The 24789-nt window shown below is 41.7% G+C and overlaps 2 protein-coding genes and 1 long non-coding RNA gene across 20 annotated transcripts in view; 1 reads left to right on the forward strand and 2 right to left on the reverse strand.

Moving 5' to 3' along the window:
* ECT2L (epithelial cell transforming 2 like) overlaps positions 1 to 15446 on the forward strand; it is a 32073-nt gene extending 16627 nt beyond the window's left edge. Inside the window, exons 14-22 of one of the 2 annotated variants that reach the window (XM_083498230.1) lie at positions 199 to 321; positions 1138 to 1352; positions 5104 to 5251; positions 6283 to 6356; positions 6915 to 7071; positions 9391 to 9456; positions 9907 to 9995; positions 10671 to 10843; positions 11979 to 12231. In XM_083498230.1, the coding sequence (XP_083354356.1) occupies positions 199 to 321; positions 1138 to 1352; positions 5104 to 5251; positions 6283 to 6356; positions 6915 to 7071; positions 9391 to 9456; positions 9907 to 9995; positions 10671 to 10843; positions 11979 to 12034 (1101 nt within the window). In that variant the 3' untranslated portion in view covers positions 12035 to 12231. The other variant, XM_083498229.1, reaches the window with a different exon arrangement.
* Positions 2991 to 11970, reverse strand: LOC310704595. Of its 3 annotated transcripts, XR_014524905.1 has the most exons (4): positions 10960 to 11970; positions 10783 to 10860; positions 4493 to 7027; positions 2991 to 3093 (listed from the first exon to the last, which is right to left on the reverse strand). It is a non-coding gene; the product is annotated as an uncharacterized lncRNA (long non-coding RNA). The 3 variants fall into 3 exon arrangements; XR_014524906.1 differs by lacking the exon at positions 10960 to 11970 and having other exon boundaries at positions 10783 to 10918; XR_014524907.1 differs by lacking the exons at positions 2991 to 3093; positions 10960 to 11970 and having other exon boundaries at positions 4499 to 5061; positions 6833 to 7027; positions 10783 to 10918.
* The window catches only part of REPS1 (RALBP1 associated Eps domain containing 1), a 39670-nt gene continuing 28283 nt past the window's right edge, over positions 13403 to 24789 (reverse strand). For 5 of the 15 annotated variants that reach the window (XM_083498242.1, XM_083498233.1, XM_083498244.1 and 2 more), the window contains 8 exons: positions 24415 to 24484; positions 22574 to 22692; positions 21802 to 21866; positions 20229 to 20411; positions 19774 to 19869; positions 16870 to 17018; positions 15179 to 15284; positions 13403 to 14663 (listed from right to left, as the gene is read on the reverse strand). In XM_083498242.1, the coding sequence (XP_083354368.1) occupies positions 14595 to 14663; positions 15179 to 15284; positions 16870 to 17018; positions 19774 to 19869; positions 20229 to 20411; positions 21802 to 21866; positions 22574 to 22692; positions 24415 to 24484 (857 nt within the window). In that variant the 3' untranslated portion in view covers positions 13403 to 14594. Of the gene's footprint in view, positions 14664 to 15178; positions 15285 to 16869; positions 17019 to 19773; positions 19870 to 20228; positions 20412 to 21801; positions 21867 to 22573; positions 22693 to 24414; positions 24488 to 24789 lie in introns of all 15 variants that reach the window. The other 10 variants (XM_083498239.1, XM_083498232.1, XM_083498243.1 and 7 more) reach the window with 3 other exon arrangements.

Consider the following 24789-nt stretch of genomic DNA (forward strand, 5'->3'; position numbering starts at 1 on the left):
TTATCAGACCAGGCCATGAAATACTGTTGTTGTGCAGCCTCCATTTATTGCTATGGGACTGTGCAAATCTAATTTAATTTAAAAGTGATATACGGACTACAGTTTATCTCTTATTAGCTGATATGACCATTGACTGTCTATGCTTGGGAAAGGGGTGGCACGCATACTGCCATACGTTAACCTTTTATGATTTCTTAGGAAAACCCTTTTGAATTTCTATCACGCTTCCTGATGAGGAAATGTAATAAAAAGGAAGAACTCAAAAGCCAGGTTCTGACAACTGAAAGCAATCCAGAAGCAAACCTTGGTGTGTCAGTTAAGGTACAAGAGCCGCTTGTTAGCTTTGGGCAACTTCCATAGTTCTTCTAATACTTCCTCATTTTGTTTTGGAACACTATTCTTGGACAGGATTGAACAGCTTGCTCTCGGATAAGTGAAGCAATGCATATAAAGTAGTTTGAGTTCACGTGTGCAATGATGTTCATAGTGTTTTTTCGATTTTTTAATTTTAATATATGTTATTAACTCCCTCATATCTCACGACTGAGAGAAAGACAGTGTATAATTTTGTATTTTTAAAAAGTGTTCCCACTTAGGTTCTGTGCTCTAATTGGTAACGTGATGAGTGACCTTTGAGTACAGAAACTTACAGCCGCAATGGCTGCTGTTTAGCTGGTGCAATACAAATGAAGCCTGTTTCTATAGCTATAAAGCAAGTGTATTTCTGAATCTGTTTGAGAATAGCTTCAGTTTATATTCTCAGAATAAATCTATGTAGCAGCATAAGATGATTTAATGATATTACCTGTGAGAACAAAGTAACAGCGCAGTCTTATACATTACTTAGAAGTAAGCTGCATCAAGTTCATGGGGCTTGTTTCCAGGTGAATGGCTATAGTGCTACAGACTAAGAAGCTTTTCAGGCAACACAAACCTTTATGGTCTTCTTTTCTGCTTGCTTGCTTGCTTGCTTGCTTATTTATATATTTAGCTTACCTTAACAACAAACTGGGATCCCTTAGAAAATTATAATCAAAACTTTTAAATATACTCAGATCATATCCCAGCTACTGAAACAAAACAAAACCCCTTTAAAAAGTGTTTCTGATTTGTTTCTAATGTATCTTGGGCTTTCAGACCAGCAAACTTGATAAAGAGATAGCAGAGAAGCGCAAAAGCTTTGCCAGAGAACTTCTCTTAAGTGAGAGGAACTATGTGAACATGCTGGAAATTGTACGAGATGTTTATGTTAAACCGCTAAAGGCCGCGCTGGCCTCACATCGAGTCATCCTAAGCTATGCCAATGTTCAGACCATCTTCTCTGATATCTTGAACATCCTACAACTGCATAGGTAAGTTTCACTGATTGTTCTGAAGCACATTTAGATTCTTAAAAAAAAAATCCCAGCACTTAAGGCCTGAATTCTAAACAAAGTAGACGTGATTGGGATTTGGGATGCAGTATTTCTGAAATTATTAGACATGGATCATTTAATATACCTGTGACTAGACATACGTGTAGACACATTTAACAGAATTTCATTATTATCAACAAGAGAAAAGCAGCCATAAGAGGCAGTGAGCTTCATTCAGTACAGGAACTAATGTTATTTAGCTAAAAACAAGACTGGGGTCATCATAAGCCTTGCAAATCTGGAACTATACTTGATGATCTGATAAAGCTGACAGTCTTTACTTGTACTTCAGTATTTTAGCTGGTGTGCAAACTACTCATTCTACATGTATATTTTCACCTTTGAATTTTTGTCTGTGGTTATTATGATGATGTCTATTTTGTTGTATACATTATAAAATAGTAATACAAAACTTTATACCAAAAAAGAGAGAGAAAGCCAAGAATGGGGAACCTGTGGCTTCTTCAGATGATTATAGAATTGCAGATTTGGAAGGGACCCCGAGGATCATCTAATCCAACCCTCTGCAATGCAGGAATATGCAGTTGTCCCACATGGCAGTGGTTTTCAACCAGTGTACTGAAGGACCCTGGGGTGCCTTGAATGATGTCAGGGGTGCTTCAGGCAACACTGGCCTCTGTCCCTCCCTCTTTCTTTCCTCCCTCCCTCCTCTGATTCCCTCTCACGTCTCTGCCTCCCAAAGGCTTGCACAGCTGTTTGTTGCAGCAGCTCTGGCTACAAGCTCCCCAGGCAAATGGTGCCTCTAGGGCTGACCAAGGGGTGCCTCCCAGGCCCCTGTGAGGCAGTGTGAGAAGGCACCTCTCTCTGGGGGCAGGGGGAGCAGCTCAGAGACCAGCAGCTGCCTGGAGGATTCCCAAGGAGAGGGGAGAGGAGAGGAGGCTGAGGGAACACTCCACAAGGGAGGGTGTTTGAAAAAGGGTGAGGGGCTGCCAGCTCTGCAGGCAAGGGGTGACACAACTGGGCTGCTGAGCCCCACAGGGGCGCTGCAGAAAGAAAGTAGTTGGTCAAGGGAGCTGTGGACTTGAAAAGGTTGAAAACCTCTGCCATATGGGGATCAGATTGGCAAACTTAGCGTTATCAGCACCACTCCCTAACCAACTGATGATGTTGATAGAGTCCAACTTCCATCAGCATGGCCAGTGGTCAGGGATGGTGGTAATCTAGGGTGCCAGCTCCTGGGGGCTGAGGCACTGTGTGTCCCCCTCAATGTTCAGAGGGTCCCCTGTGTCTGGTCCCCACAATCCTCCAGAGATGGTGACACCTCTGGTGGTAATTGTACTCTGGAGAGACCCCAGTAAGCCACCTTTGGATCTGTAAGATGGACATGGCTGTAGGCATAAGACAGTATGAGAACATTGCTAAGATAGTATGAGAACAACCTCACGTGTCCCCGTTGTACTGGCATCTCCTTGATTGCGCTTCCCATGGCCAATGGAAAATTGCACCCTTAAAGACAAGTTTCTATTGGCAAGGACTCAGTTTATACATATGATGTAACTTATTTCCTCGAGGCGTCTGCCTGGAATATTTAAAGACTTAACAAATGGCTGGTTAGGCAGGTTATCAAATGTGTTGAGGGTTTATAGGAGGACGTGTGTTTATTACAGCTGATTTAATGCAGAAGGCTCCCCAAAAATCAAACACAGAACTAGTTGTCCTAACAGATGATCTCCGTAGACAACTGGATCGAGGTGGGTCAGGACTGCTGATCCTTTTAGATTTGTCAGCAGCCTTTGACATGGTCGATCATGATCTTCTGGACCACCGCCTCACAGACATGGGGATACAGGGCATAGCCCGTAACTGGCTGTGCTCTTTTATCTCTGGTCGGGGACAGAGGGTGGCACTAGGGAGGGAAATGTCGTCGTGCCATTCCTTGGTGTGTGGAGTGCCACAGGGCGCAATTCTCTCCCCGATGCTTTTTAACATCTTTATGCGCCCCCTTGCCCAGATTATCTGGAGCTTTGGGCTGGGCTGTCACCAATATGCTGATGGCACTCAGCTCTATCTGCTGATGGATGGCCACACCGACTCGGCCCCAAACACACTGACCAGATGCTTGGAAGCTGTGGCTGGATGGTTTCGTGGGAGCCGATTGAAACTAAATCCTTTGAAGACAGAGGTCCTATGGTTGGGTCGGGATGGCATGGGGATGAGGGACCAACTCCCTTCTCTTGCAGGGGCCCAATTAGTGCCATTGCCTTTCGTTAAGAGTTTGGGTGCAATCCTTGACGCCTCCCTTTCCATGGAGGTGCAAGCTACAGCAACAGCCAAGGCTACATTTTTCCACCTTCGCCGCATCAAGCAGTTGGTCCCTTACCTTTCCCTCCCCGACCTGGCCACAGTGATCCATGCGACGGTCATCTCCAGGCTTGACTACTGTAATTCGCTCTACGCGGAGCTGCCCTTGAAGCTGACCCAGAAACTCCAGAGGGTGCAGAATGCTGCAGCGAGGCTCCTCATGGGGTCTCTGCCATGGGAGCATATTCACCCAGTGCTTTTCAAGCTGCACTGGCTCCCGTGGAGTACAGGGTCAGATTTAAGGTGCTGCTTTTGACCTTTAAAGCCCTTCACGGCCTAGGACCCTCGTACCTACAGGACCGCCTCTCACGGTATGCCCCACAGAGAGCCTCAAGGTCCATAAATAGCAACACCCTAGTGGTCCCGGGCCCTAAGGAAGTTAGATTGGCTTCAACCAGAGCCAGGGCCTTTTCAACTCTGGCTCCGGCCTGGTGGAACGCTCTGCCTCATGAGACCAGGGCCCTGCAGGATCTGATTTCTTTCCGCAGGTCCTGTAAGACAGAGTTGTTCCGCCTGGCCTTTGGCTTGGAGCCAATTTGATTCCCTCCTTCTCTTTCTTTTTTCCTTTCCTTCTCCTCCTGCGATGAGGCTACATTTTAATATTTTAATGTTTCAATATTTTAATGTTGTATTTTAATTTTGTTTTTAAGTTGTAATTATTCAACTTGTTTTTATTATTGCTTGTAAGCCGCTCTGAGCCCGGCCTTGGCTGGGGAGGGCGGGGTATAAATAAAAATTATTATTATTATTATTACACACAGAAATATTATCAGAAGTGACTAAATGGCGCCACCGCATGTGACAGTATTGATGTAACCGAGGGAGTAAAGAACCTTATGCTTTCCATGTCTTTCTTGCTGGATTCTAATTTTCATTAACCCATGGCAGGCTATGATGAGACTTTAGGCCAACAAGAGCTGATTGTAACCACTTGGGAGGTCAGGAAGCAATCCTACACACTTACCTGGGGCAACACAACATTTAAAACATTGGAATGAATGCTTAAGTATACATGCATAGGATTGAACTTTTAGAAGGGCTTTGTAGCTTGTAAAGTGGTGATGTAAATCCTATTCATTCACCTTGTTCCCCATATTTCTGATTGTCTGCTGAAATTCTTCTCAGTGGTTGTGGGTGGAAGATGTTATGGATGGCCAGCTTACCACAGAACATACCTATATAGTAAGTTACTCATGCCGGATGCCTAGGGTGGACCAGACAACAGCATAACTTCACACTAACTTTGCAGCCTTGATATTTATGTCACTCGGCTTGCAGGAAAACATGTTGTCATCATCACTATCTGTTGGAACTTGCCTGGAACCTGATAGGAAGAGAGAAACACCCTTCTGTCTGTTTCACACAGGTGGTTTTCAGATGAGTTAACACAAAGACTTAATGAATGGAACCCAGCCCAAAAATTAGGAGACCTGTTCATTCAATTTTGCCAGCAACTTCAAACATACACAAACTTCTTCAACAATTATGCAGTAATTCTGAAAACTATAGACAAGGTAAGAACACACCAAACTCTCATGACTCTAAGTCAGACACTCCTTCCACTGTAACATTTATTTTTTAAAATTCCCATGCTCACTTATCTCCCTATCCCAAGCAGCATACAACAAATAGTAACTAAATATTAAAGTGCATTTAAATATCTTTGGAAAAGTATATTTATGCTATATTCTGTTAAAAGAAAAAGCTTAGATCTGTAAGCAAGTAATCAGTTATAAGAATGTTTGTTTATTAGAAATTAATGAGATCTGAATTTTGAGTAAGTCCTGTTTTACTGTGATTTTAGTTCTTATTTTCATATTAATTGGTATATTTTCCATCATTAAAAATTAGATGCAATCAGGAAAATAATAAAGTTACCTTATGCAAACTGGACTACATGCCTGTATTTGTTTCACTGCTTTCTGCCCACCATGCCCTGTAGATAGTCTTAACATGATGCAATTTCCATGATGATCCTAGGCTGTGTTCTTCTACTGTATTATATAATGAGGTTGGGAATACTGGAGTGCAATAGCCTAGTAATCTGTGCATAAAACATGTAATTTGAAAGCTCCCTTCCCACTCAGCCTTGTCAATCTGGCATCTCAGAGCCCTATCCTCCTGAGGATTTGTGTCACAACAGTTCAAGGTGCATCGTGGGAAAGGGCTTCACCAGCCTCAACTTTCAATACTGAAAGGGAAACTAAGTGCCTAAATTAGGCTTGTCCATTAATCTCAGTGGGTCTGCGTTGTGTAAAACTAGCATTGACTAAACCCCACAGCACAAGAGGTGTCTGCAGCTTCACAGCCTTACCAAAATGTCTTTGGGCTGCCCATATTTACTGAGCAGCTACTTGCCAGATGCTGACACCATTGTGAGCCGGAGTCTAAGGTTCAAGTCTGCTTCAGTGCTGGAGGCAAAGGACAAGGTGTGCCACAGCAGCCCACAGAACTGGGTTATGGAAATGCTGCTGTTTGCTCCTTATTTGGTCCATAGTTTTATGGATTACGTCACACTGATGGTCAAAATCTTTTGCTTTCACAGTGCAGGGAGACTATTCCAGTATTTCGTGCCTTTCTGAAGAGACATGACAAGACTGTTGCTACTACTATGAGAAGGTAAAGTCTTGTAGTTTAAAATAGGAAGGAGGACACTGCCAAAGCATGGGTGTTTTGTATATGCTAGAGGCAAAAATGGGCAGAGCAACATATGCACATTTTACCTTTGTGCAGTAGGCTAGTTACTATGTACACACTTGTCTCTATTCTCCATCTAGACAAGCAAAGAGGCATTATCTGAGTTCAAAGGTACATTCCAGCCATGCAAAAACACTGAGGGTGTGAAGCAGGGCGCATGAGGGATATGGCCTGAGGAGAGTTTAGAGTGCCTGATAAGGAGGGCTTGAGGGCTGCATTTTACCCCACGGCCTAAGGGTTCCCTGCCACCCCTTTCTTCAACATAACTGTCCCTTCAAAAAGAGTGCAACCTCATCGAGAACAGGCAAACTGCTTACTTCCTGGACTTGTGAACCTCCTACCCACAGAACCTATGTCTTACCTGCTAAACTAGGCCCCTAAGATATGGCTTGACATACCTTTGTTGGTCTTGGGACATGCAATGCAATTTGCTACTTTTCTAATTAAAGCATGGATTAAGTGCATCTATATAACACGTAGCCTCCAAGAATTTCTGTTGTGCCCATCTAAGAGGATTGAAGAGTACGTCACGCTCCTGTATGCTCTGAGGCTTCACACTCCTCCAGAACACACTGACCGTGAAGAGCTGACTCCTGCAATTAAGCAAATGAAACAGTTCAAGGATTACTTAGATCAGGTTTGTCTACTACATTTGTTTTAGCATGACGACCTTGCAGGGATCACTAAGGCAGTGTTTCCCAACCGGTGTTCCACGGCACACTAGTGTGCCGCGAGATGTTGCCTGGTGTGCCGCGAGATGTTGCCTGGAGGGAGGCAGGCGAGTCCAAAAAAGGTTGGGAAACACTGCTCTAACACACGCCAGCCGGGGTCTGCCTCCGCGTTGCATCAGCTTCCTCGCTCTCGGCGCTCTGCTTGCCAGCCTGGTGGCCTCTGCCCCGCCCCGAGACTGGAAGGGAGGGGCGGGGCTTCCACTGCGGCTGCGTCTCTGGCTCTTTCGACTCATTCCTCCTCCGAGTGGGCTTGAAAGAGCGGCCGATGGATGAATCGGCCGGCGACCCTGAAGCCTTGTGCAAAGTAGAGGAGGCGGAGAAGCGACGGCAGGGAGCTTAGGCGCCGCATCCGGCTCATTGCGGGAAGTCAAGATGGCGGCGGGTAAGTGTGGGAAGCAGCTTTTTCCCTCCGCCGCCCCCCTCTCACCGGGAATAAAGGGGGCCCCGCTGGGGGGTGACGTTGTAGAACGCAGAGTTCTTATTTTGGGAAGGTTTGAGGGGTCGGACTAAGCGGGTTGGGGGCTGGTCTGGGCTTCCGCTCCCTCCCCTCCCCACGGAGTGTACCTGCGGTGCAAGGAGGCGCTCTGAGCCACTGCTCTGGGAAAGGAAGGAGGGCGAGGCGGCCTGGCCAAGTGCAGGGGAGACCCGTAGTGGGGAGCAGGGGGAGGAGCAGGCACCGAGGAATGGAGGCGGGGGAGACTCCCTCGCTTTGCAGAAACTGCAAAAAACGAGGCAGGAATTGGGTTTGTTTTTGTATCTCAGGACGTGCTTCGCTTCTGGTGTGCCTAAGGCGGCCGCCCCAATTATCCCCTAGCCCGTCTTTCCAGGTGCTGCTCCCCCTCCACAAAGGGCCATAGAACTGTAGAGTTGGCAGGGGTCCCAAGGGTCATCTAGTCTTAAGTTTCTCTTTCAAAAAGGAAACGTGGGTTAAAGCGGCGACACCGCCCCCCACTCACTTTCCTGCTCTGGCTTCCCTAACAGTTTTCCGAGTTGCGTCACTGGATCCAGCCCCCTTTTCCACAGGTGACACGGGGCTGGAGGGAGGGAAAGAGGGCTTTACGTCGCGCACAAAGGCAGCCTCCTAGAAGCGCTCTGGGCCGGCGCCGTTTCGCCGAAGGCGCCGGAGGACCCCCACCCTCAGCTCCTTCAGAAAGGACTGGAGCGGAATAGCCCTTTCTCTTCTTCCCCAACCCTTGTCGTTGGAGGAGTCCCTCAGTCCCTCGCTTTGCTGCCTCCTCCCCCCCCCCCCAAAGCTTGGATGTTCCCCGGCAAGGGGGAGGGGGAAAAATTGAAACTTACACTTTCGTGCGTCCCTCCCGGCGTGACGCTGCGCGCTGACGTCACGGGGCTGTAATGGTGGTGTGCCTCGAGATTTTTTTCATCAAACAAGTGTGCCTTTGCCCAAAAAAGGTTGGGAAACACTGCACTAAGGCACTCAGTAGCAAGCGCTCTCATGGGATAGCTGTGATTGGGAAGAGCCAACATAATTCAAGTTTTGATTTGGGACTACTACTACTACTACTACCACTAATATACCACCCCTATTCAAATATCACAGGGCAGTTCACAACATAAAAATACAAAATGAGAACACAAAATACATAATAAAAAAGGACCAAAACAAACCAATAATCCCCTCCCACAAACACATTTAAAATGCCATAGAATTCAGCTCAAGGCCTGGTTATATAGAATTTTTTTCATCTGGCACCTAAAGGTATGTAATGAAGGCAGCCGGCATAGATGGGGAACTTGTGGCTCCTCCAGATGCTGCTGGAGCTGCTGGGTCTTGGAGTCTTGAGGACGTAAATTTCCTCTCTCCGCCTTAAATGTTGCAAATAGGAATATAGGATATGTTGGAGGTTTTTTTATCCTGTCTTCCCTCCCAGAGAGGCTCAGGGCAGCAAACACCAAAATCGTAAATAATACAATTAAAAACATCCACACACCCTCACAACTAATTACTTCAAGGTTGCCAGGAAAAGCATCTTTCAGCCATCAAATGCCTGAGTAAACATTTATTTTTTAAAAAAAGTTCTTCTAGAAAGTTAATGATGAGTAAGACAAGACACATCTCACCAGAGAGGGCATTTTGCAAATGGGGAACTACCTATGGGAGCGCCCTTGAAGGATGTTTCGATAAGAGCATTACAGATAAGATCTCTTCTTTCATCCTCATCCTTGGGAAGCTAACTTACCTTATGTTTACCATACTAAATTTCTAGCTAAAACTGAACGTTGGCAGAGATGATCAGATATTAACTACACAAAGACGCATCCAAGGATGTCCTGTAAGTACTTTGTATAGACAAACATAGTGTGATATAGAGGAAATGCATGTATTTGTGTGATAAAGGCAGAATAATTTGCCATGGAGTAGGTTGTGCTCGTGAATAACAAAGGAAAAGTAACTGCTTTGTTAAAAGTAGTAGTTTCCTCAAAAATGAAGCACAAGATAAGTAGTAAAAGAACACATGGCTATGGCATGGTGAACTCAAATGCATTTGGGAAGAGCTGATTCTAGGAGATTGAATATGCTGCATAGGCAATTTTTGTCTGTGAAACTGTGTGCCTTCGTGGATACAAAAGCACATCATTGGGGTAAAGGGAGATGTATAACCTTCCTCCCGATGTTTAACAGAAGTGTGTGATTTAACATACATTAGCAACCGAGGAAAACTAAACAAAAATAATCAAACTTTATCCAAATATTTTTAAATCTTTTCATGTTTAATCCACAGAAGTTACTGAAAGCCAATAGGTATCTAATTGTGATGCAAGATGTAGCCCAGCTAAACTGCTGCTCAGAGAGAGTCCATATGCCGTTCAGGTAAATAGACAGATAAAATAATAGGAGGAAGAAAAATGAAGGATGCCTTTCAATGACTGGTTGCTAAATTTGTTTTGCATAGTTTATTATTTGTAGCTGAGGACTGTTATGTTTATGAATTGTTTGCACATGTATTATTCAGCTAATAAAGAAGAACCTACCACTTAGATGCATTGATTTCTTTCTTTCTTTGCACAAAACTGGGTGAACGCTTTCCTCAGAAATGAACAGTGCTAATGATGAACTAACCGGCAATCAAGTCTAAGCTTTTGGGTGGGACAGGACACTCTGTGGTTAATGCCTTCTAATTACCTCTGGGTATTGCTTTAATTGTAACAGTGGCCCAGAGATCATTCCTTCTAACAGAAAAAAATATATTTTTATTAGCCATTGGCTTATTGATTGATCCTCTAAGAAAGAGCCCTTACTTTCAGGAATGTGTTGCAGGACAAGTTCTAATGCTTAAAACTGAAAAATTAGAAGAAAAATTAGCTTGAGACTAAAATAAGCACACTGAATTAAGAGTTACACTTTAACAAGCACACGGTTACTGATTTTTTTCTTTTTCTTTTCATTAAACATGTTCAAAAGCTTAATATACTATTGATTAATATCTGTGTTAGTTTCTCTGAAGTCTAACATGGAAGACTAATCCTTTGTTTTCAATTTTGGCAGGCTGTATGAGCACACCCATGATCTTAGCCTCTTCCTTTTCAACGATATACTTGTTATCTCACAGCGCAGCATCTCTTACAAGCCATTCGAACGTATCTCACATGTTACTCACCAATTCTTGGCAGTGGTAACACTTCATCAACTCCTGGTTGAAGATATTCCAGATTCCAAATGTGAGTTTTCCCCTACCCTAAAATGATATAAACATGGCACAAAATCTGTCAGGATATTTTAAAAAAATGTATTTCAAATTAAAATTGTAATATTGTAACAAAATGACTCCTCATACCAAATACTTAGCTAGCATTGCAGGGTCACCTGGATATTCTTGAGCTTCTGTTAAAATTAAAACCAGTTGCAATAGTTAGGGAAATAGAGGTTAATGTGTATCAAGTGCAGATGAGATGATATTTTTTTTCTGCCAAAGCTGATTGCCTAACAGCAGATGAATTCTGCAATAGGATCTTGTGTTAATGACAGTTGCCCTCAGAAACCCATCCTAGTTTTCTGCAGAGCTTCTGGAGACGGAAAATATATATCTTATGTTTCTAGGAGATCCACAGAAGCTCCAGAATTCCTTTGCTGGAAAGTCTCCATTACTGTCTTAAGGCTTTCCAAGTGCTTGCTTACTTTAAAACCAAGAAAATAAATAACCAAGAATGTTGCATGGTGAGGTCCACAATCCGAACGCATGTTTAGGAAAGATAGCTGCTCAGTATCCTTAGATCCAAGGGGAAAGAACTATTATACCAAGAAGTATAGACAACAACCTTTCTGAATGCCTTGAAATCAGCAGTTATCTGTGGAAGCAGCTGCTCCAGGCAAACTTCTCAAAACTCTGTGCAAGGACAGGCTATTGCCATTCTAACGGATGGTGAGCGGCCCCAGTAATCCCTATATTTAAAGGACAGAAGGGGCTAGCAAAACGATTAGGGGCTTAATTTTTTCTTAATAAGTGAACAGACCCTGGCTCACTGGTACAGCTGGTCTGAGAGATGGTGTTGGCTCCTCCTGCAGGAGGAAGGAAGTTTGCATGGCTCTGCCTGTGGACTGTGGTAGGGGTCTCCATTCCAAAGGTGCTCTGTGCCCTCCAGGAGCCTGTGGTGAATTACCCTTCCATCAGAAGAACTCAGGGCAATGCAAGAGTACAAACTGTGTTAACACAGGTAACATAGCAATGCCTGTCAGAAATAACACAGAATGCTGTAAATCTCCACATTATTCACTGCAGTGGAAAGATGCATTTGCTGGTCAATGAATGATGCACTTTGAAAAACAAACCACTTTGTACAAACTTCTCATTTTCAGTATCTGCATGCAGACTAAAACTAGGGATGAGAAATAGTGCAATACTACTTGAGTAGTGGGATAAGAAAGGTGTTACTGAAAGGCAACAAGGCCTGCTTTACAGGTCACCATTTCTGTAGGGAATGCAATGCATGGAACACCATAAATGGGTCAAACTTTCACCACTGCACATATTGCTACATGATCTCCTGTCTTAGCTTGAAAACTGATCCTCATTTATAATCTTTCAGAAATCAGATTATTATTATTATTATTATTACAGATATCAAGAATGCTTTTCTTCTGCAAAGTTCCAGGTGTCAAATGATTTGTTCTACAGAGGACCATGACAAGTTTACATGGCTTTCTGCACTGCAAAGGGCAATTATCTGCAATATTGAAGATAATGTAAATTGTTCTTAAAATTTCCCAGCTTTATTTACTACCTCACCTTCCTGCCGCTTGTAACTGTCATGCAGCTCCCAAAAGAAAAAGGTAACCGTTCAGTGTCTACAACAGACATGGGGAAATCAGGCTGACCAAGGGCCTCATTTGGCCAGTGAGGCTGTTTCCCTGACACTTCATGTCATGGGTGATGTCTGGTGAGGGCCAAATGGACACAAAACTGCCAACACACAATCCGGAGCCTTAACAGTGCACTCCTGATTGCATCTTGGTAAGGGAAGCTTGCCGAGAGCAAGCCAGCTGGGATTGGTTGTGCTACTGAGTTCCCCCCATTGAGAATTTTGTAGATAGTAGTGCATCAGTAGATAGTAGTGCATCAGTAGAAAGGTGACAGGTGATGACTTCAAAGCTGCTGGGATCAGCTGTGTAGCTGCCCCTTGCAGAAAGTGGAGCTTGAAGTCAGCACTGATCAGATGATTGGTGGAAACTTCAAACCCTGTTTAGGCTTGTAGCATGGGGGAAGCCAGAGATCCAGATGGCTAACCAAGTTCCCTGCCCCTGCCTACAGTAAAGCACATTTGCTGTGACTTAGTATCTCTTCTTGCTGTGCAGTAGATAGAAATTGTTAGTGTGTTGTTAGATGTCTATTAATGCATGCAGTTACAAACGTTTATTCTTTCTCACTCTTTGCTTTGAGTCTCTTTCCTGCTTTGACCCATACCATGAATTTTGTATTTGACTTATTCCTAATGTTTGATTTAGGGCGATAAATCTCCCGTAGCACATGAGTGGACTTCCCTTTCTACTCAGCTCCATACACCACCAAAATCTACTCTGGAGGGGAAGGGGAGAAATCCTGTTGTGTGAGTGTTAAGTTTGTTCTGCTGGCTGGGCAAGCCAATTGGCCAACATGGTGGCCAAAGTAGTCTTAGCATTATGGTTTCTTCACAACCAAATACTCAGTGCAAAATCCTATTTGCAGGCTCATGAAAAGCAACCTAATTCAGTGTGTTAAGCCAAACTAAAAGGATTCACCCAAGTTAAAATATTGTGCTGTTTTATTGGTGTAAAAATCACACAATTGCTAGTTCTGATTCTGCTGAGATACATCCATGCAGTTTAACATCTATGATCCCACAGCCAGAATAAGCCATTAAATAGAATATCTGCTGTTAGTCAGCATTAATGCAAATTTACATATGAGATCAAAAGGTGTGTATTATACAATATACAACAAATCCTAATACAGTACATCAACCTGAATAGCAGGATACACTCAGGAAACTGTGTTAATGAAGCCTGTCTGCAAGCCAGAAGAATAAGGCTTGGAGAGATGAAGCGAACCTTCTGAGGAACAAAAATATTTTTCAGGGGACTGGGAAAGAAGAGTTGAGGTACTGACACATTTATTGACCATAGTGTGTTACAGTAAAGTCTGTTGGATGTGGCAGTTAATAAAAGGGTAAATGTGCAAAGCATGCAACTATGGTTGGTGTTCAGGAAATGTGCATGGCAGAGAGATCAACACCCAATCCTTTCACAGAAGGTATGCACTTACGTGCATGCTGAAAAATGACAGTCATGAATGGAAACATTGAAACAAATGTCAAGCTGTGGCCACATACAAAGTACATAAAGAGGAAAAGACAACCAAATGCATTTGGTATGGCAAGGTAGTCTGAAAACAAAAAAAGGTATTTGTGGCACTTGGAAGGCGCAAAATGAATCAAAATGGCTGCCAGAAATTTCAGATGGATTGCAAAGTGTGACTTGGAAAAGGAAAAACTGATGACCACAGCTGGTTAGCCTTCTCTTACACAATCAAAAGAAAGGTGTGTAAAAGCATGTGCTTCTGTGTTTAAAAAGTAGATATCTGGGATGTTTTTTAGTCATGATCTTTGACATGAAATATAGAAAATTCATAAGGTAATCAAGTTCAGTTTGGGATCTAGGCCACTGAAGCTGTACAAACTTCGCTCCAAATTAAAAATGTGTCCTCCCAACAAAATGGGAAGGTTGGCAGTGCCAATATATAGAACATTCAAGGAAACAATTATTCCATTCTTTGTATTAAAATTATAAAAGTTACTTAAATACAACTGTGGACAGAGGACAAAACAATCACAAAAAAATGTTAAGAGTGCACTGAGCTGAACATATGGGTCTTTAATTAGGCCTTTTACCCAATTTCCCCTTTCAGAGTTAATTAATTCACAGTTAATGGCAATTGGCTTATAAGTGAGAGAAGGGTCGAAGCTGCTCCAGTTGAACTTCCAGCGAAATTCTCTCTTCAAGAACATCCTACAAAGGAAAGATTTGCCATTTATATAAAACAAATGAAGAGATACCACGATAAACAAACATACATTTAGTTGCAATGGTTACAGTAATCTTTACTATAGGCTAGCACAAATGTTTGTAATACGTTAAAACTCTATTACATCCTCAATACTATGTAATAATTTTATATAAATAGCCTTGGAGAATTCTTCTAAATCTAAATCAACTTATTCTCTGCTGTTTTTAAGGGGAGAAGTGTTCACATGTGTCTGGGGGGTGGGGGAGAAGACTAAAATAGCAGACATTTGACTCATATCAGTAACCAAAACAAAAACCCTGCCTTTGCTTCATGAAGGAAGCTGCAGAATCGCCAAAAAAGTGGGGTGGGGTGTGATCAGAAATATGGCCTATGTTGAAAGCTGGGATAAAAGGTTTTTTACTTTAGAAAAGTTGAAGATTACAGCCTTCAAAAGGTAACCAATCAAAAGATCTGGTGCAGAAAAAAGGTGTGTTTAATTTTTTTTAATGTCATTTACCTTTAATTGCTGCTGTAATTCACTATTCAGTCTGGCCAAAACGGTATTGGTCTCTTTATTGCGTCTGATTGATGCCTGAATAGCTTTCTTGTCCTTTCCCACCGATCTGAAGAGATAGTTCATGAAACAATGTTCAGAAAGTGCTTATTATTTGTAGACAAATGGCTCAAGAAAGTTGTTCTGAAATCAGTTAATTACTTTACTCAATGCCTTAGTTTCTTTAATGTATTATTTAGTTGCACATCAATTAATAAAAATGTGAATTCTGGCATCCTTTCCTGTCAGTAGCCACAGCCTACAGAGCTACAACAAACGTTGCATGAACCTAGTGACACTTCCCAGGTTTTCCCTTGCATTGCATCTCAAAACTCCCTTTGAAGTTTCCTTGTGTTTCAAAGCTATTTGAAACTAAGGCAGTGCATACAAAGACTATGCTTTTATGCAGGTCCATGGCTTTCTTTACTAGTTTAGAATCAATTAGCATGTTTCCTGTACCGCAGGTTGAACTGAATTAAGCTGTCTTGCAAATTCAAGCTTTTATCCAGATTTGTACATTTCTTTCTGCCAAGCGACCCAGGCCTCACAAAAAGTGCTAATACTCAATTTGTGTGCAATGCATAACCATCTATTTAGTTTGCACAATATTATATTTTATTTTTGAGCCAAAACAGTCATGCACACAAAAGGGGTGTCACCAGATTCAGAGGAAGCTTTGAATCTTTTAGAGATCTGTAATATACGCCTCCTACAGTTTGCAGAGCTGTGCTGAGATGCTAGGTTTACAATAGCCCTGCACATGTTGTCCAATGTTAATACTGCAGGTCAAAGATGAAGCTGAGGCTGGTTTAAACTCCAAGTCAAAAATGCACCACACTTTTCATGATACAGCAAAGTTCCATCTACTTAAATTACTCCCTTAGAACACCTCCCAGGTCAAATCAAATACTCACTGCATACAGAAATCTCAGCCTTCACTGATTGCATACAATTTAGTTGGACTTTTAAGCCTTCAAGAACTAAAGCAACATTTCTTTTTCACTTGATGCTTTCATGTTTTTCACTCCCATCAGCCATAGGCTCAGGAATCATACACACACCAGGGGTACATTGCAACCTCTTCTATTTCTAAAACGCAAGGCTTCTGAATATTTTTAGCATGGACTGGTTATGAAGCAAAAAGGGAAGAGAGAAGGACAAGGTGACTAGCCTGGGAGTAGAACAATAAATAGCACCCTTTGGAAAGGGAGAGGGAGCTTTATAAGGAATTAAATCCAAAGCCCTTGGTCAGCAAAGTAGCCTGACTAGTCCCCCTTGGGTCTCTGATGAACACTGCAAAATGCTGAATTCTTTTGTTTAGTGAAAACCCATGAAATTGTCAAGTGCATTCAGCCATGTTTACAACAAGAGTGTGACAGACTGAACTGTACACCTAATATTGAAATTAGATTCTTGATGCAATTTTAATAAATGCATGGAAAGACATTTCTTGCAGATTGTAACATAATGCAAAACGCTGTGCATCAGTTTTCTAAAACTCTATACTGTGTTTAGGATTCAAGTTTGTTCACAGTGGCTTTACTTAGCATTTCAATGGTTCAAATATCATAGATACTTTCCTACTAACGGCTATATTTTCTATTTAAAATGAAAATGCCTTGTTATCAGAGGTACTTATACACATCTTGGGTTACCTAGGAATAGATGGCTGTGAAGCAAGAACAGCAGCTATGACACCTGTTTTCTGTGTTTGCTCCTCAGCTTCCGGTCTCAGCTCATCTTCTGATTTTGGCCTTCTGCGTATAGGCTTTGGTGGCGGTGCCAGAGGCGTTGTACCTTTGCCCTGAAAGATTATAGAGGGTGTCTTAATACATGCAGCAATAAACTTCACCAGCACTCAGTTTTAATCATTACTAATGATTAGTTAATTAAAAAACCCAGTTTTAATCACCTACCAACAGCATAATCAAGGTTCCCAACCAATGAACACTTACCTCAGTAGAAGTCCCAGTGAAGACGGTGGAACGTAGTTCTGAGTGAACATGCATAGGATTGTGTTGTAAGAAGGTATACTAAGATATGTGAGGATATGTGATGCCAGTTACTTGTAGGAATATTTTAAGCCTCCTGGAAGCATCACTAGAGAATGGTTAGGCCTGTTTTAAATGTATATTAAAAAACTTCCAAGCACTGGCCATTTGGGATTCTGCATGTTCAGTGTTATACTTAAACTGGCTACCATGCATATGAAGCTGAGGAATCCATAGCCTGGAAGCATGCTGTTACATTTGAAGGCATCAGCATTCAGATGCAAAACTCTGTCCATCTGGGGTAATTGAAGAAACAACCACAACTTTTCAACTGTGTATTTAATCTGGGTTATAGATGAATGTCAGCTGCACACCTGACACAGTTTGTTAAGCTTTCTTCGACTTTACCCTCTGCCTGTCTTGGATTGACACTGGATGCATAACAAACCATCCGAAAGTGACATTAGTTGTAAGGGAGGATCAGCAGTATCTCCAGATACCTTTTTTAAAAACAAAGGTAAAAAGGTAAAGGGACCCCTGACCTGACCATTAGGTCCAGTCGTGACCGACTCTGGGGTTGTGGCGCTCATCTCGCTTTATTGGCTGAGGGAGCCGGTGTATAGCTTCCGAGTCATGTGGCCAGCATGACTAAGCCGCTTCGGTGAACCAGAGCAGCGCACAGAAACGCCATTTACTTTCCCGCCAGAGTGGTACCTATTTACCTACTTGCACTTTGACGTGCTTTCAAACTGCTAGGTTGGCAGGAGCAGGGACTGAGCAACGGGAGCTCACCCCATTGTTGGGATTCGAACCTCCGAACTTCTGATCGGCAAGTCCTAGGCTCTGTGGTTTAACCCACAGCACCACCCGTATCCCATAAAACAAAGGTACTTGTGGGGGGAAAGTCTAAGGTATATCAATCCTGCCTGTGTGTCATTAAAAGTGTAAAAACTTTCAAAGGAATGCCAATATGCTAGAAGGAATTTAACATTTCACTCTTCTGATTGTTCCATCAATGTAAGCATATCGGCTTTTCAGACAGTATGAACCCCCTTCTCTCTCAGCATGCTGTTCTGAGGTTCTCCCAACCCCCCTAGAGAAAACTGGGAGGGCACAGGGGGGAGGATAAAGGAGAATCCCCAATGGGCAACAAAAGTATTTGCACAGGGCTTCTGTTGACAGGACGACTTACTGTTTTTGCCCTTTAGTTTACTTATCTTTGCCAAAATGCAACAGGATGAATACAAAGTGGGTGGTGGTTTCTGTAAGAAATAACCTAAATTTGTGGCTAAGTTGACCCAGCATGTGACAAGTGGGCCAATGTTAAGTTTCAATGAGAATGTCAAAGTTCTTCTGCTAGCTCAACCCCTCTATTTCCAAACAAGTACAGGTATCAGACTTGCACCCAAAGGTGCTGTGAAGAATGAAGAGTAAATTGAATGAGGGCTAGCATATGGTGTGGGCTGTGTTCCTCTTCTTCTGTACTGAAAAGACTTAAAGAGTCTGTAAGGGATCTCCATAGCTTTCACACTAAAACCATCGTGTTGTGAAGGCTCAGGTCCAAAGGAAATTGATTTTGGTGTGCTTCATCCATGGATGGGGAATCTACAGCATGAATAAGAGTTGCAACCCAGCACAATAGTGAGAATCAAAAGTGCACACATGCCTGCTCCTCACATGATGACCATTAACCAATGGTGGCTGAGCCATTACAGAAAGAGTTTGTTTCTAATCACCTCAGACCCTTGTTTCAATGGAGCTAGTTCACATATTCAGCAAGGTGTGCATTATTGTGAGAGATACCTTTGGCTGCAGACAGTTATGTATCTATCAAACAGCAAAAGCACTGAATGAATATGAAAGTCGGTTATCAACTGAATTTTGCTTTATTCAGCCAATGAAAGTAGATTTAATCTACAGCATTGACTCTTCTTATATTTTTTCATTTATTTCCAACCTTTCTACCCAAGGCATAAAAAAATTACACATAAAAAATTCACCACAGTAAAATAAGCAGCAGTAATATATCATAAAAATGGCATCAGCAAGCAGCAATCTGCAATATTATACAAAACCTTTTGTGCAACCACTGCTTTTCAAGAACTGAGAACAATCCCAGTTTTACAGGTAACTCTAGCATCTGTTAAGACCCTATGGGAACATTATAGTCAATTTTAGTTTTAAAATTTTGCCACTACAACATGCTGCTATGCAAGTTGCTTTAAGAAACATGTGCTTTTTAGGTAAAATGGAGGTTGAAACCCATGATCAGTAGTAGCACTATTAATTAAATTTCTATACTTCATTTGAAGATCACAGGGCAGTTTACAAAATAAAACCACAAAAATACGTACCATTACAGCCACAACAACAAATACCCCGCCCCCAGTTTAAAAGGCCATAGACTTTAATTAAAACAATTTAAAGAATATTATTAGTAAAAGGCTTGGGAAAAGAGACGTCTTTGCCTGGTTCCTAAAGATAGGTAACGAAGGTGCCAGGTGAGCATTCCACAAGTGGGAAGCCACCACAGAAAATACCTGTTCTCGTGTTGCACATTTTACATACCGTATTTGCAGGCGTACTAGAAACTGTTTTGTCTTCAAGTCTTCCATCACCTTTGGCAACTCTAAGAGGCCCAGCAGAATCAGGTGTTTTTTCTACCTAGAGACAGAAATAACTCAAAAATGCATCATGGCAAGCAAGCAAGCAATGTTTCAAATAATCTTCAGGTTTGGGAAAGAGTATGAGATCAGATACTTAAACTGAGACCAAATGTACACTCTCAAAGCTCACATAAAAGTGAAGCCTTTAACAGCCCCATCACACTGAGAAGTACCAGAATCCTCAGAAACGCTAATGTATGAGGCTTTTATATTTCTTCAAGTGCCAGCTACGCCCTTTCTGTAAACTATCGAGTGTCTACTGGGCAATGGCATTCAACACTACCACATGAATATAACTGGACAGCAATTAACAGATTCTCAGATAATATAGCCAGAAGATATAATGTCTATGCTAACCTGCAAAACCTCTGGTTGTTTCTCAGTTTCATCATCCTCTTCTTCATTTACACCTGATGCAGCAAAAACCTCAAACTGGCTAAAATCTGCGAAGTTTGGCTGTTCTGGTATTTGCTGAGGTGAGGTACTGGTGTGTGCTATTAGGCCTTCAGCATCTGATGAACGGTGAACATGAGCTCCAGCCTACAGGAAGAGAACCAGATTATGTTGGTACTTTTAAAAAGTTTACTAATGTAAAAACTCGCTCAGATAAGAAAGTTTGCTTGGATACTAACCAAGTAAACAGAGTTCTTTTCTGACCTAAATATTCAAGGCATATTTGAATTCAGGCAAATATTTATAAGATGACAGGGGGAGACATTCTGGATAATTTGCCACCATGTAAGTGACATATGTTTATTTTGCTAGTTGTTTTCTTCCATATAAACATATCAGAGAAAAACATTTTTAAAATATATTTTATTGCTGTGGGTGCATGTAGACAATGATTCATGCCACTCAGTGTGACAACTTGGGTAGGGTGGAGAACAGGGGTAAAAGTTGTTAAGCTGCTCAGAAGCCACAGAGTGAGAGAGTCTGTTGGCACATAGTGAGGCCATCATTGTCTCTCGCACAAAGGGGTAGTGAAGGGGTGCCCCAGATGCAAGCTGTGGTGGGAAGGTTATTTGATTGCTTAATTCTTATTACTATTAAAGTAATTATTAAAATCCTTTTTCCAGAATACCTGGAACATAATGTCCTGTGAAATATAAAAACATGACAGAATGTAGATGAATAGAAACTAAGAATTCAACAAGTGAGAGGCCCCTGCTTATGTTCTATAGATGACAATTCCCATAAAATATTGACAGTATTACAGATAAAATATAATTATGATGATATCCATAAATTAGTATATACCCTCGATATCTTTCTTTTGTTTTCTGGCATGTTTGTGAAAGCAATACATTTCCACCATTCTCTCACAAAAGTATCTCTTTAATTCCTCTCACCATTCTCAACTTATCTGTTAATTTTTCAGTGAGAGGTATTTGCCATGTCTTGTACCAAGATGTTAAATTTGCTCCTTTAAGGTATTTCCAAAAGGCAGTGATGATCGTACATGCTGTCACCAGCAGCTAGCCTTTTAAAGAAAGGTTTGTGATCAGCTCCAGGTTCTTGTTTATAAACAAATTCAGTAAGGCTAATTCTGGGATCTTTGTAATGTGTTGGGGGATGATTTTGTCAATTACCTCATCCCAAAATGTCATTAGGTGATTTTACATGCTTGGATGTTCCATTTTCTTTAGCCAGATATTTGGTTAAATTGAAAATTTTAACAGTTGTCCTCACTGCAGCTTAGCTTACCCTGTTTTATGATGAAATTGTTCAGGATATTTGTTGGACCTATTTTTATGGATTCTATAGTTTTTGTTTATTATCGTTTTCCTGTACATTTATTTCATTCCATTTTTCCCTGTTCTGAGATGGAACTATTCAATGAAGAGATTATTACAGTATTATTAACAGAAATCGGTACCACCACTGAAAAGATGCAATTAATTTACAATTTCAACAGAAATCGAAGAATAACCTGTGTGGGTGGAGGTCTTGGAGGCACTGCAGGGGGGTAGGCAATCGCTCCAGTTTGCTGTTGACCTACAAGGCAGTAAAATTTAGAAGAGAACATTAAATATGTTTTCAGCTGTGTTAACAACTTTTGGCTAAGTACTTTAAAACAAGCAGTTGTTTGGATGTAAGCAGGGTCAAGCTTCAGCAGTCACTTGCTGCTGTATTTTAATTGTTACATGGTTTAAGGGCTCAGCACGTTCCAAAATATAGGCCTTCGGGCAAGTTTCTTGACTCATAAAATTCCTACAGATTAGCCTATGTAATCTTGATCACGCAGGCTGCAATCCTGTGAACGCTTACTCAGCAGTAAACCCCACTGAACTCAAGGGGTCTCACTTCTGAGTGAACGTGTATAGGATGGCGTGCCTCAAGCAGAAAGAAGAAAGTAAGGCACACTGGCTGCAGCTCCAGATGATTCCCGCAAACAAAGCAAGACAGAAGCTGACAGGAGAGAGATCTAAATCTTCAGGTAGGCTTTCTGCTGAAAAGCATTGTGAAAATTTCTCTTGTGCAACATGTTCCCATTAATAATTATATTTTAGGACACAAATATTAACACCGTCCTCCACCCAAGATTGCAAACATGACTGAAACAAACAACCTTTCCTCCCAACTGTCTCAACATCATGAACATTCAGTACTGTTCTAAACAGCAAGGAGAACTACCCAAGTGACCCTGATTTAAGAATGAATAAAATAAACTGACTTTATAAAAGAATCTGAACCATGCCCACCTGGAGTAATAGTGAAGGTTCTGTTCATATCTAAAGATGATGATCTTGAGTGCGAAGGGTGAGGCCTTGGTGGTGGTGGTGGAGGAGCTATATTGTCGGGAGACGTCCCTGAATGTGATCTGAAAAACAATGGAACTACAGAAATTCTATTGCAAACTGTAGTTCATGAGTCCCATATAGTCATCAGAACACAGCAACTGTTTCCTTACCAGTAAAATTTGCTCTTTAAGAAGCTTGACATCTAAACTTTAACTACTAAAGATAACTGAAAAGTACTGAGTTGTGATCTGCCAGCCGTGATACAATGAAGAGACCTGCACTTGTAGATTAAGATCAGCTAGATCTCAAAGTAGCTGTCTTATTACAAAAGAATTTCAGAAATAGACTGGAAAGGGAAGTTGCTGATTTGCAACTTATTACCAAACTTAAAACCATGGAGAGATCTGGTTCGAATAGAGACATTGGATTCTGATCTCATTATACGTAATAAGCTATTTTTAGCCATCTCACCCCTTGCTTTTTCCTGTAAGACCAATTGCAGTCACAGTCGTCAAGAGGTTTACCACACCGATCAGCCAATCACCCATTCCCACCACCCTTCTGAGTAATAGCCATCCCCACCCTCTCACTATATATAAGGGTCTGGTGACTTCTGTTTCAGTGTATCTGAAGAAGCGTGCATGCACACGAAAGCTCATACCACAAACAAACTTAGTTGGTCTGTAAGGTGCTACTGGAAGGATTTTTTTTTATTTTGTTTAGACTGGGGAAGTCACCTTGTTCAAATTATAGGGCCTGTTTTCTGCATGGATCTATCAAACCAGCTTGAAAATGGATAGCCTATTGTTTCCAGAGAACAATTTCTATTCTAAAATGAGACAAGCTCCTTTTTCACCAAAAGAATGGAAAGAATACAGTCATCCTTGTATAAATACTTAAGAATGTGTACATGTGGCAATACTGGGAAATAGTTTTATATCATTAGATCTTTCTGCATTCTGGAAAACTCAGCTCCACTGCCCTTGCAATTTACAGGTTTGCATCACAATGCTGGAAACTAGAAGTTTGCTAAACAGCACACACACATATTTCCAAAGTTCTAATAGCACCCTATGGATCATGGATCTGACCTGAGGGCTTTATGTTGCCCATCCTCACTTCAGGCTGCAGAATGGAGGAAAGGAAATCTTATTCTATGACTGACAAATAGACAGTTAAACAATGGTGGTAAGTGAATACAGCTTGCAGGAGTGCTTAAATTCTTTGAGAATATATTCTTGGAGCCAGGAAAAGACACAAGACAAAAACAGTTGTGTCAAGAGGCATTGTAGTCGATAATTATGTATAACAGAACACCACCACTGAATGAGACCATCACTGAAGCACCACCCTGCACCCTTTTTATTCTGGAACTCAGTGCACTTTTCTGTGAGCATTTTAACACTAAGTGCTTGTTAAACTTATGGACTGCTATACCACTAATAAACACTTAGGACAGGCATAGCCAAACTTGGCCCTCCATATATTTTGGGACTACAATTCTCATCATCCCTGACCACTGGTCCTGTTAGCTAGCGATGATGGGAGTTGTAGTCCCAAAACATCTGGAGAGCCAAGTTTGGGCATGCCTGACTTAGGAAGTGACGCAGCAGCTCTTATGTCAACACAAACACACACAAAAAGACCAATCAGGAAATTGACTCCTTCTAGAATTATGAATTTCTTTTAGAGATTACCAGGCTGTGTGTCTGGGGGGACAAACTGTGGAGTAGGAGCTGAGTACTTTACCCTTGGATAGGAGTTGCTACTTTAACATCATTCATATTTAAGCATCTAATTACCGTTGTCTTGTTACAGTGCTTCCAATATGTTCTGGATCAGAAGTAAAGGAATCTGAGCTGCTGTAACCATCTGCTGATATAAGAAAAAGAAAATCATACATTGCTTATTGATTAATCATGTTTTTATTATTCCACAGAATAATCTTACAGAATAAAACTTACAAGTGACTTTTCTATAAATAAGGTATATTGGTCACAAGTGACACAAAATTGATAAGCAAAACAAGTTTCCATACCAGAATCTTCCTACAATGGATCTGGCCTCTTCACATATATTAGATCATATCCCTTTACTCTGGAATAATCAACAATACCTACTAACCCAGGGGTCTGCACTGCAAAAATGTACTTTACAATTTCCACTACTTTGACTGA

This window comes from Podarcis liolepis, assembly GCF_965112155.1.
Source record: "Podarcis liolepis genome assembly, chromosome: 3".
Taxonomy (NCBI): Eukaryota; Metazoa; Chordata; class Lepidosauria; order Squamata; family Lacertidae; genus Podarcis; species Podarcis liolepis.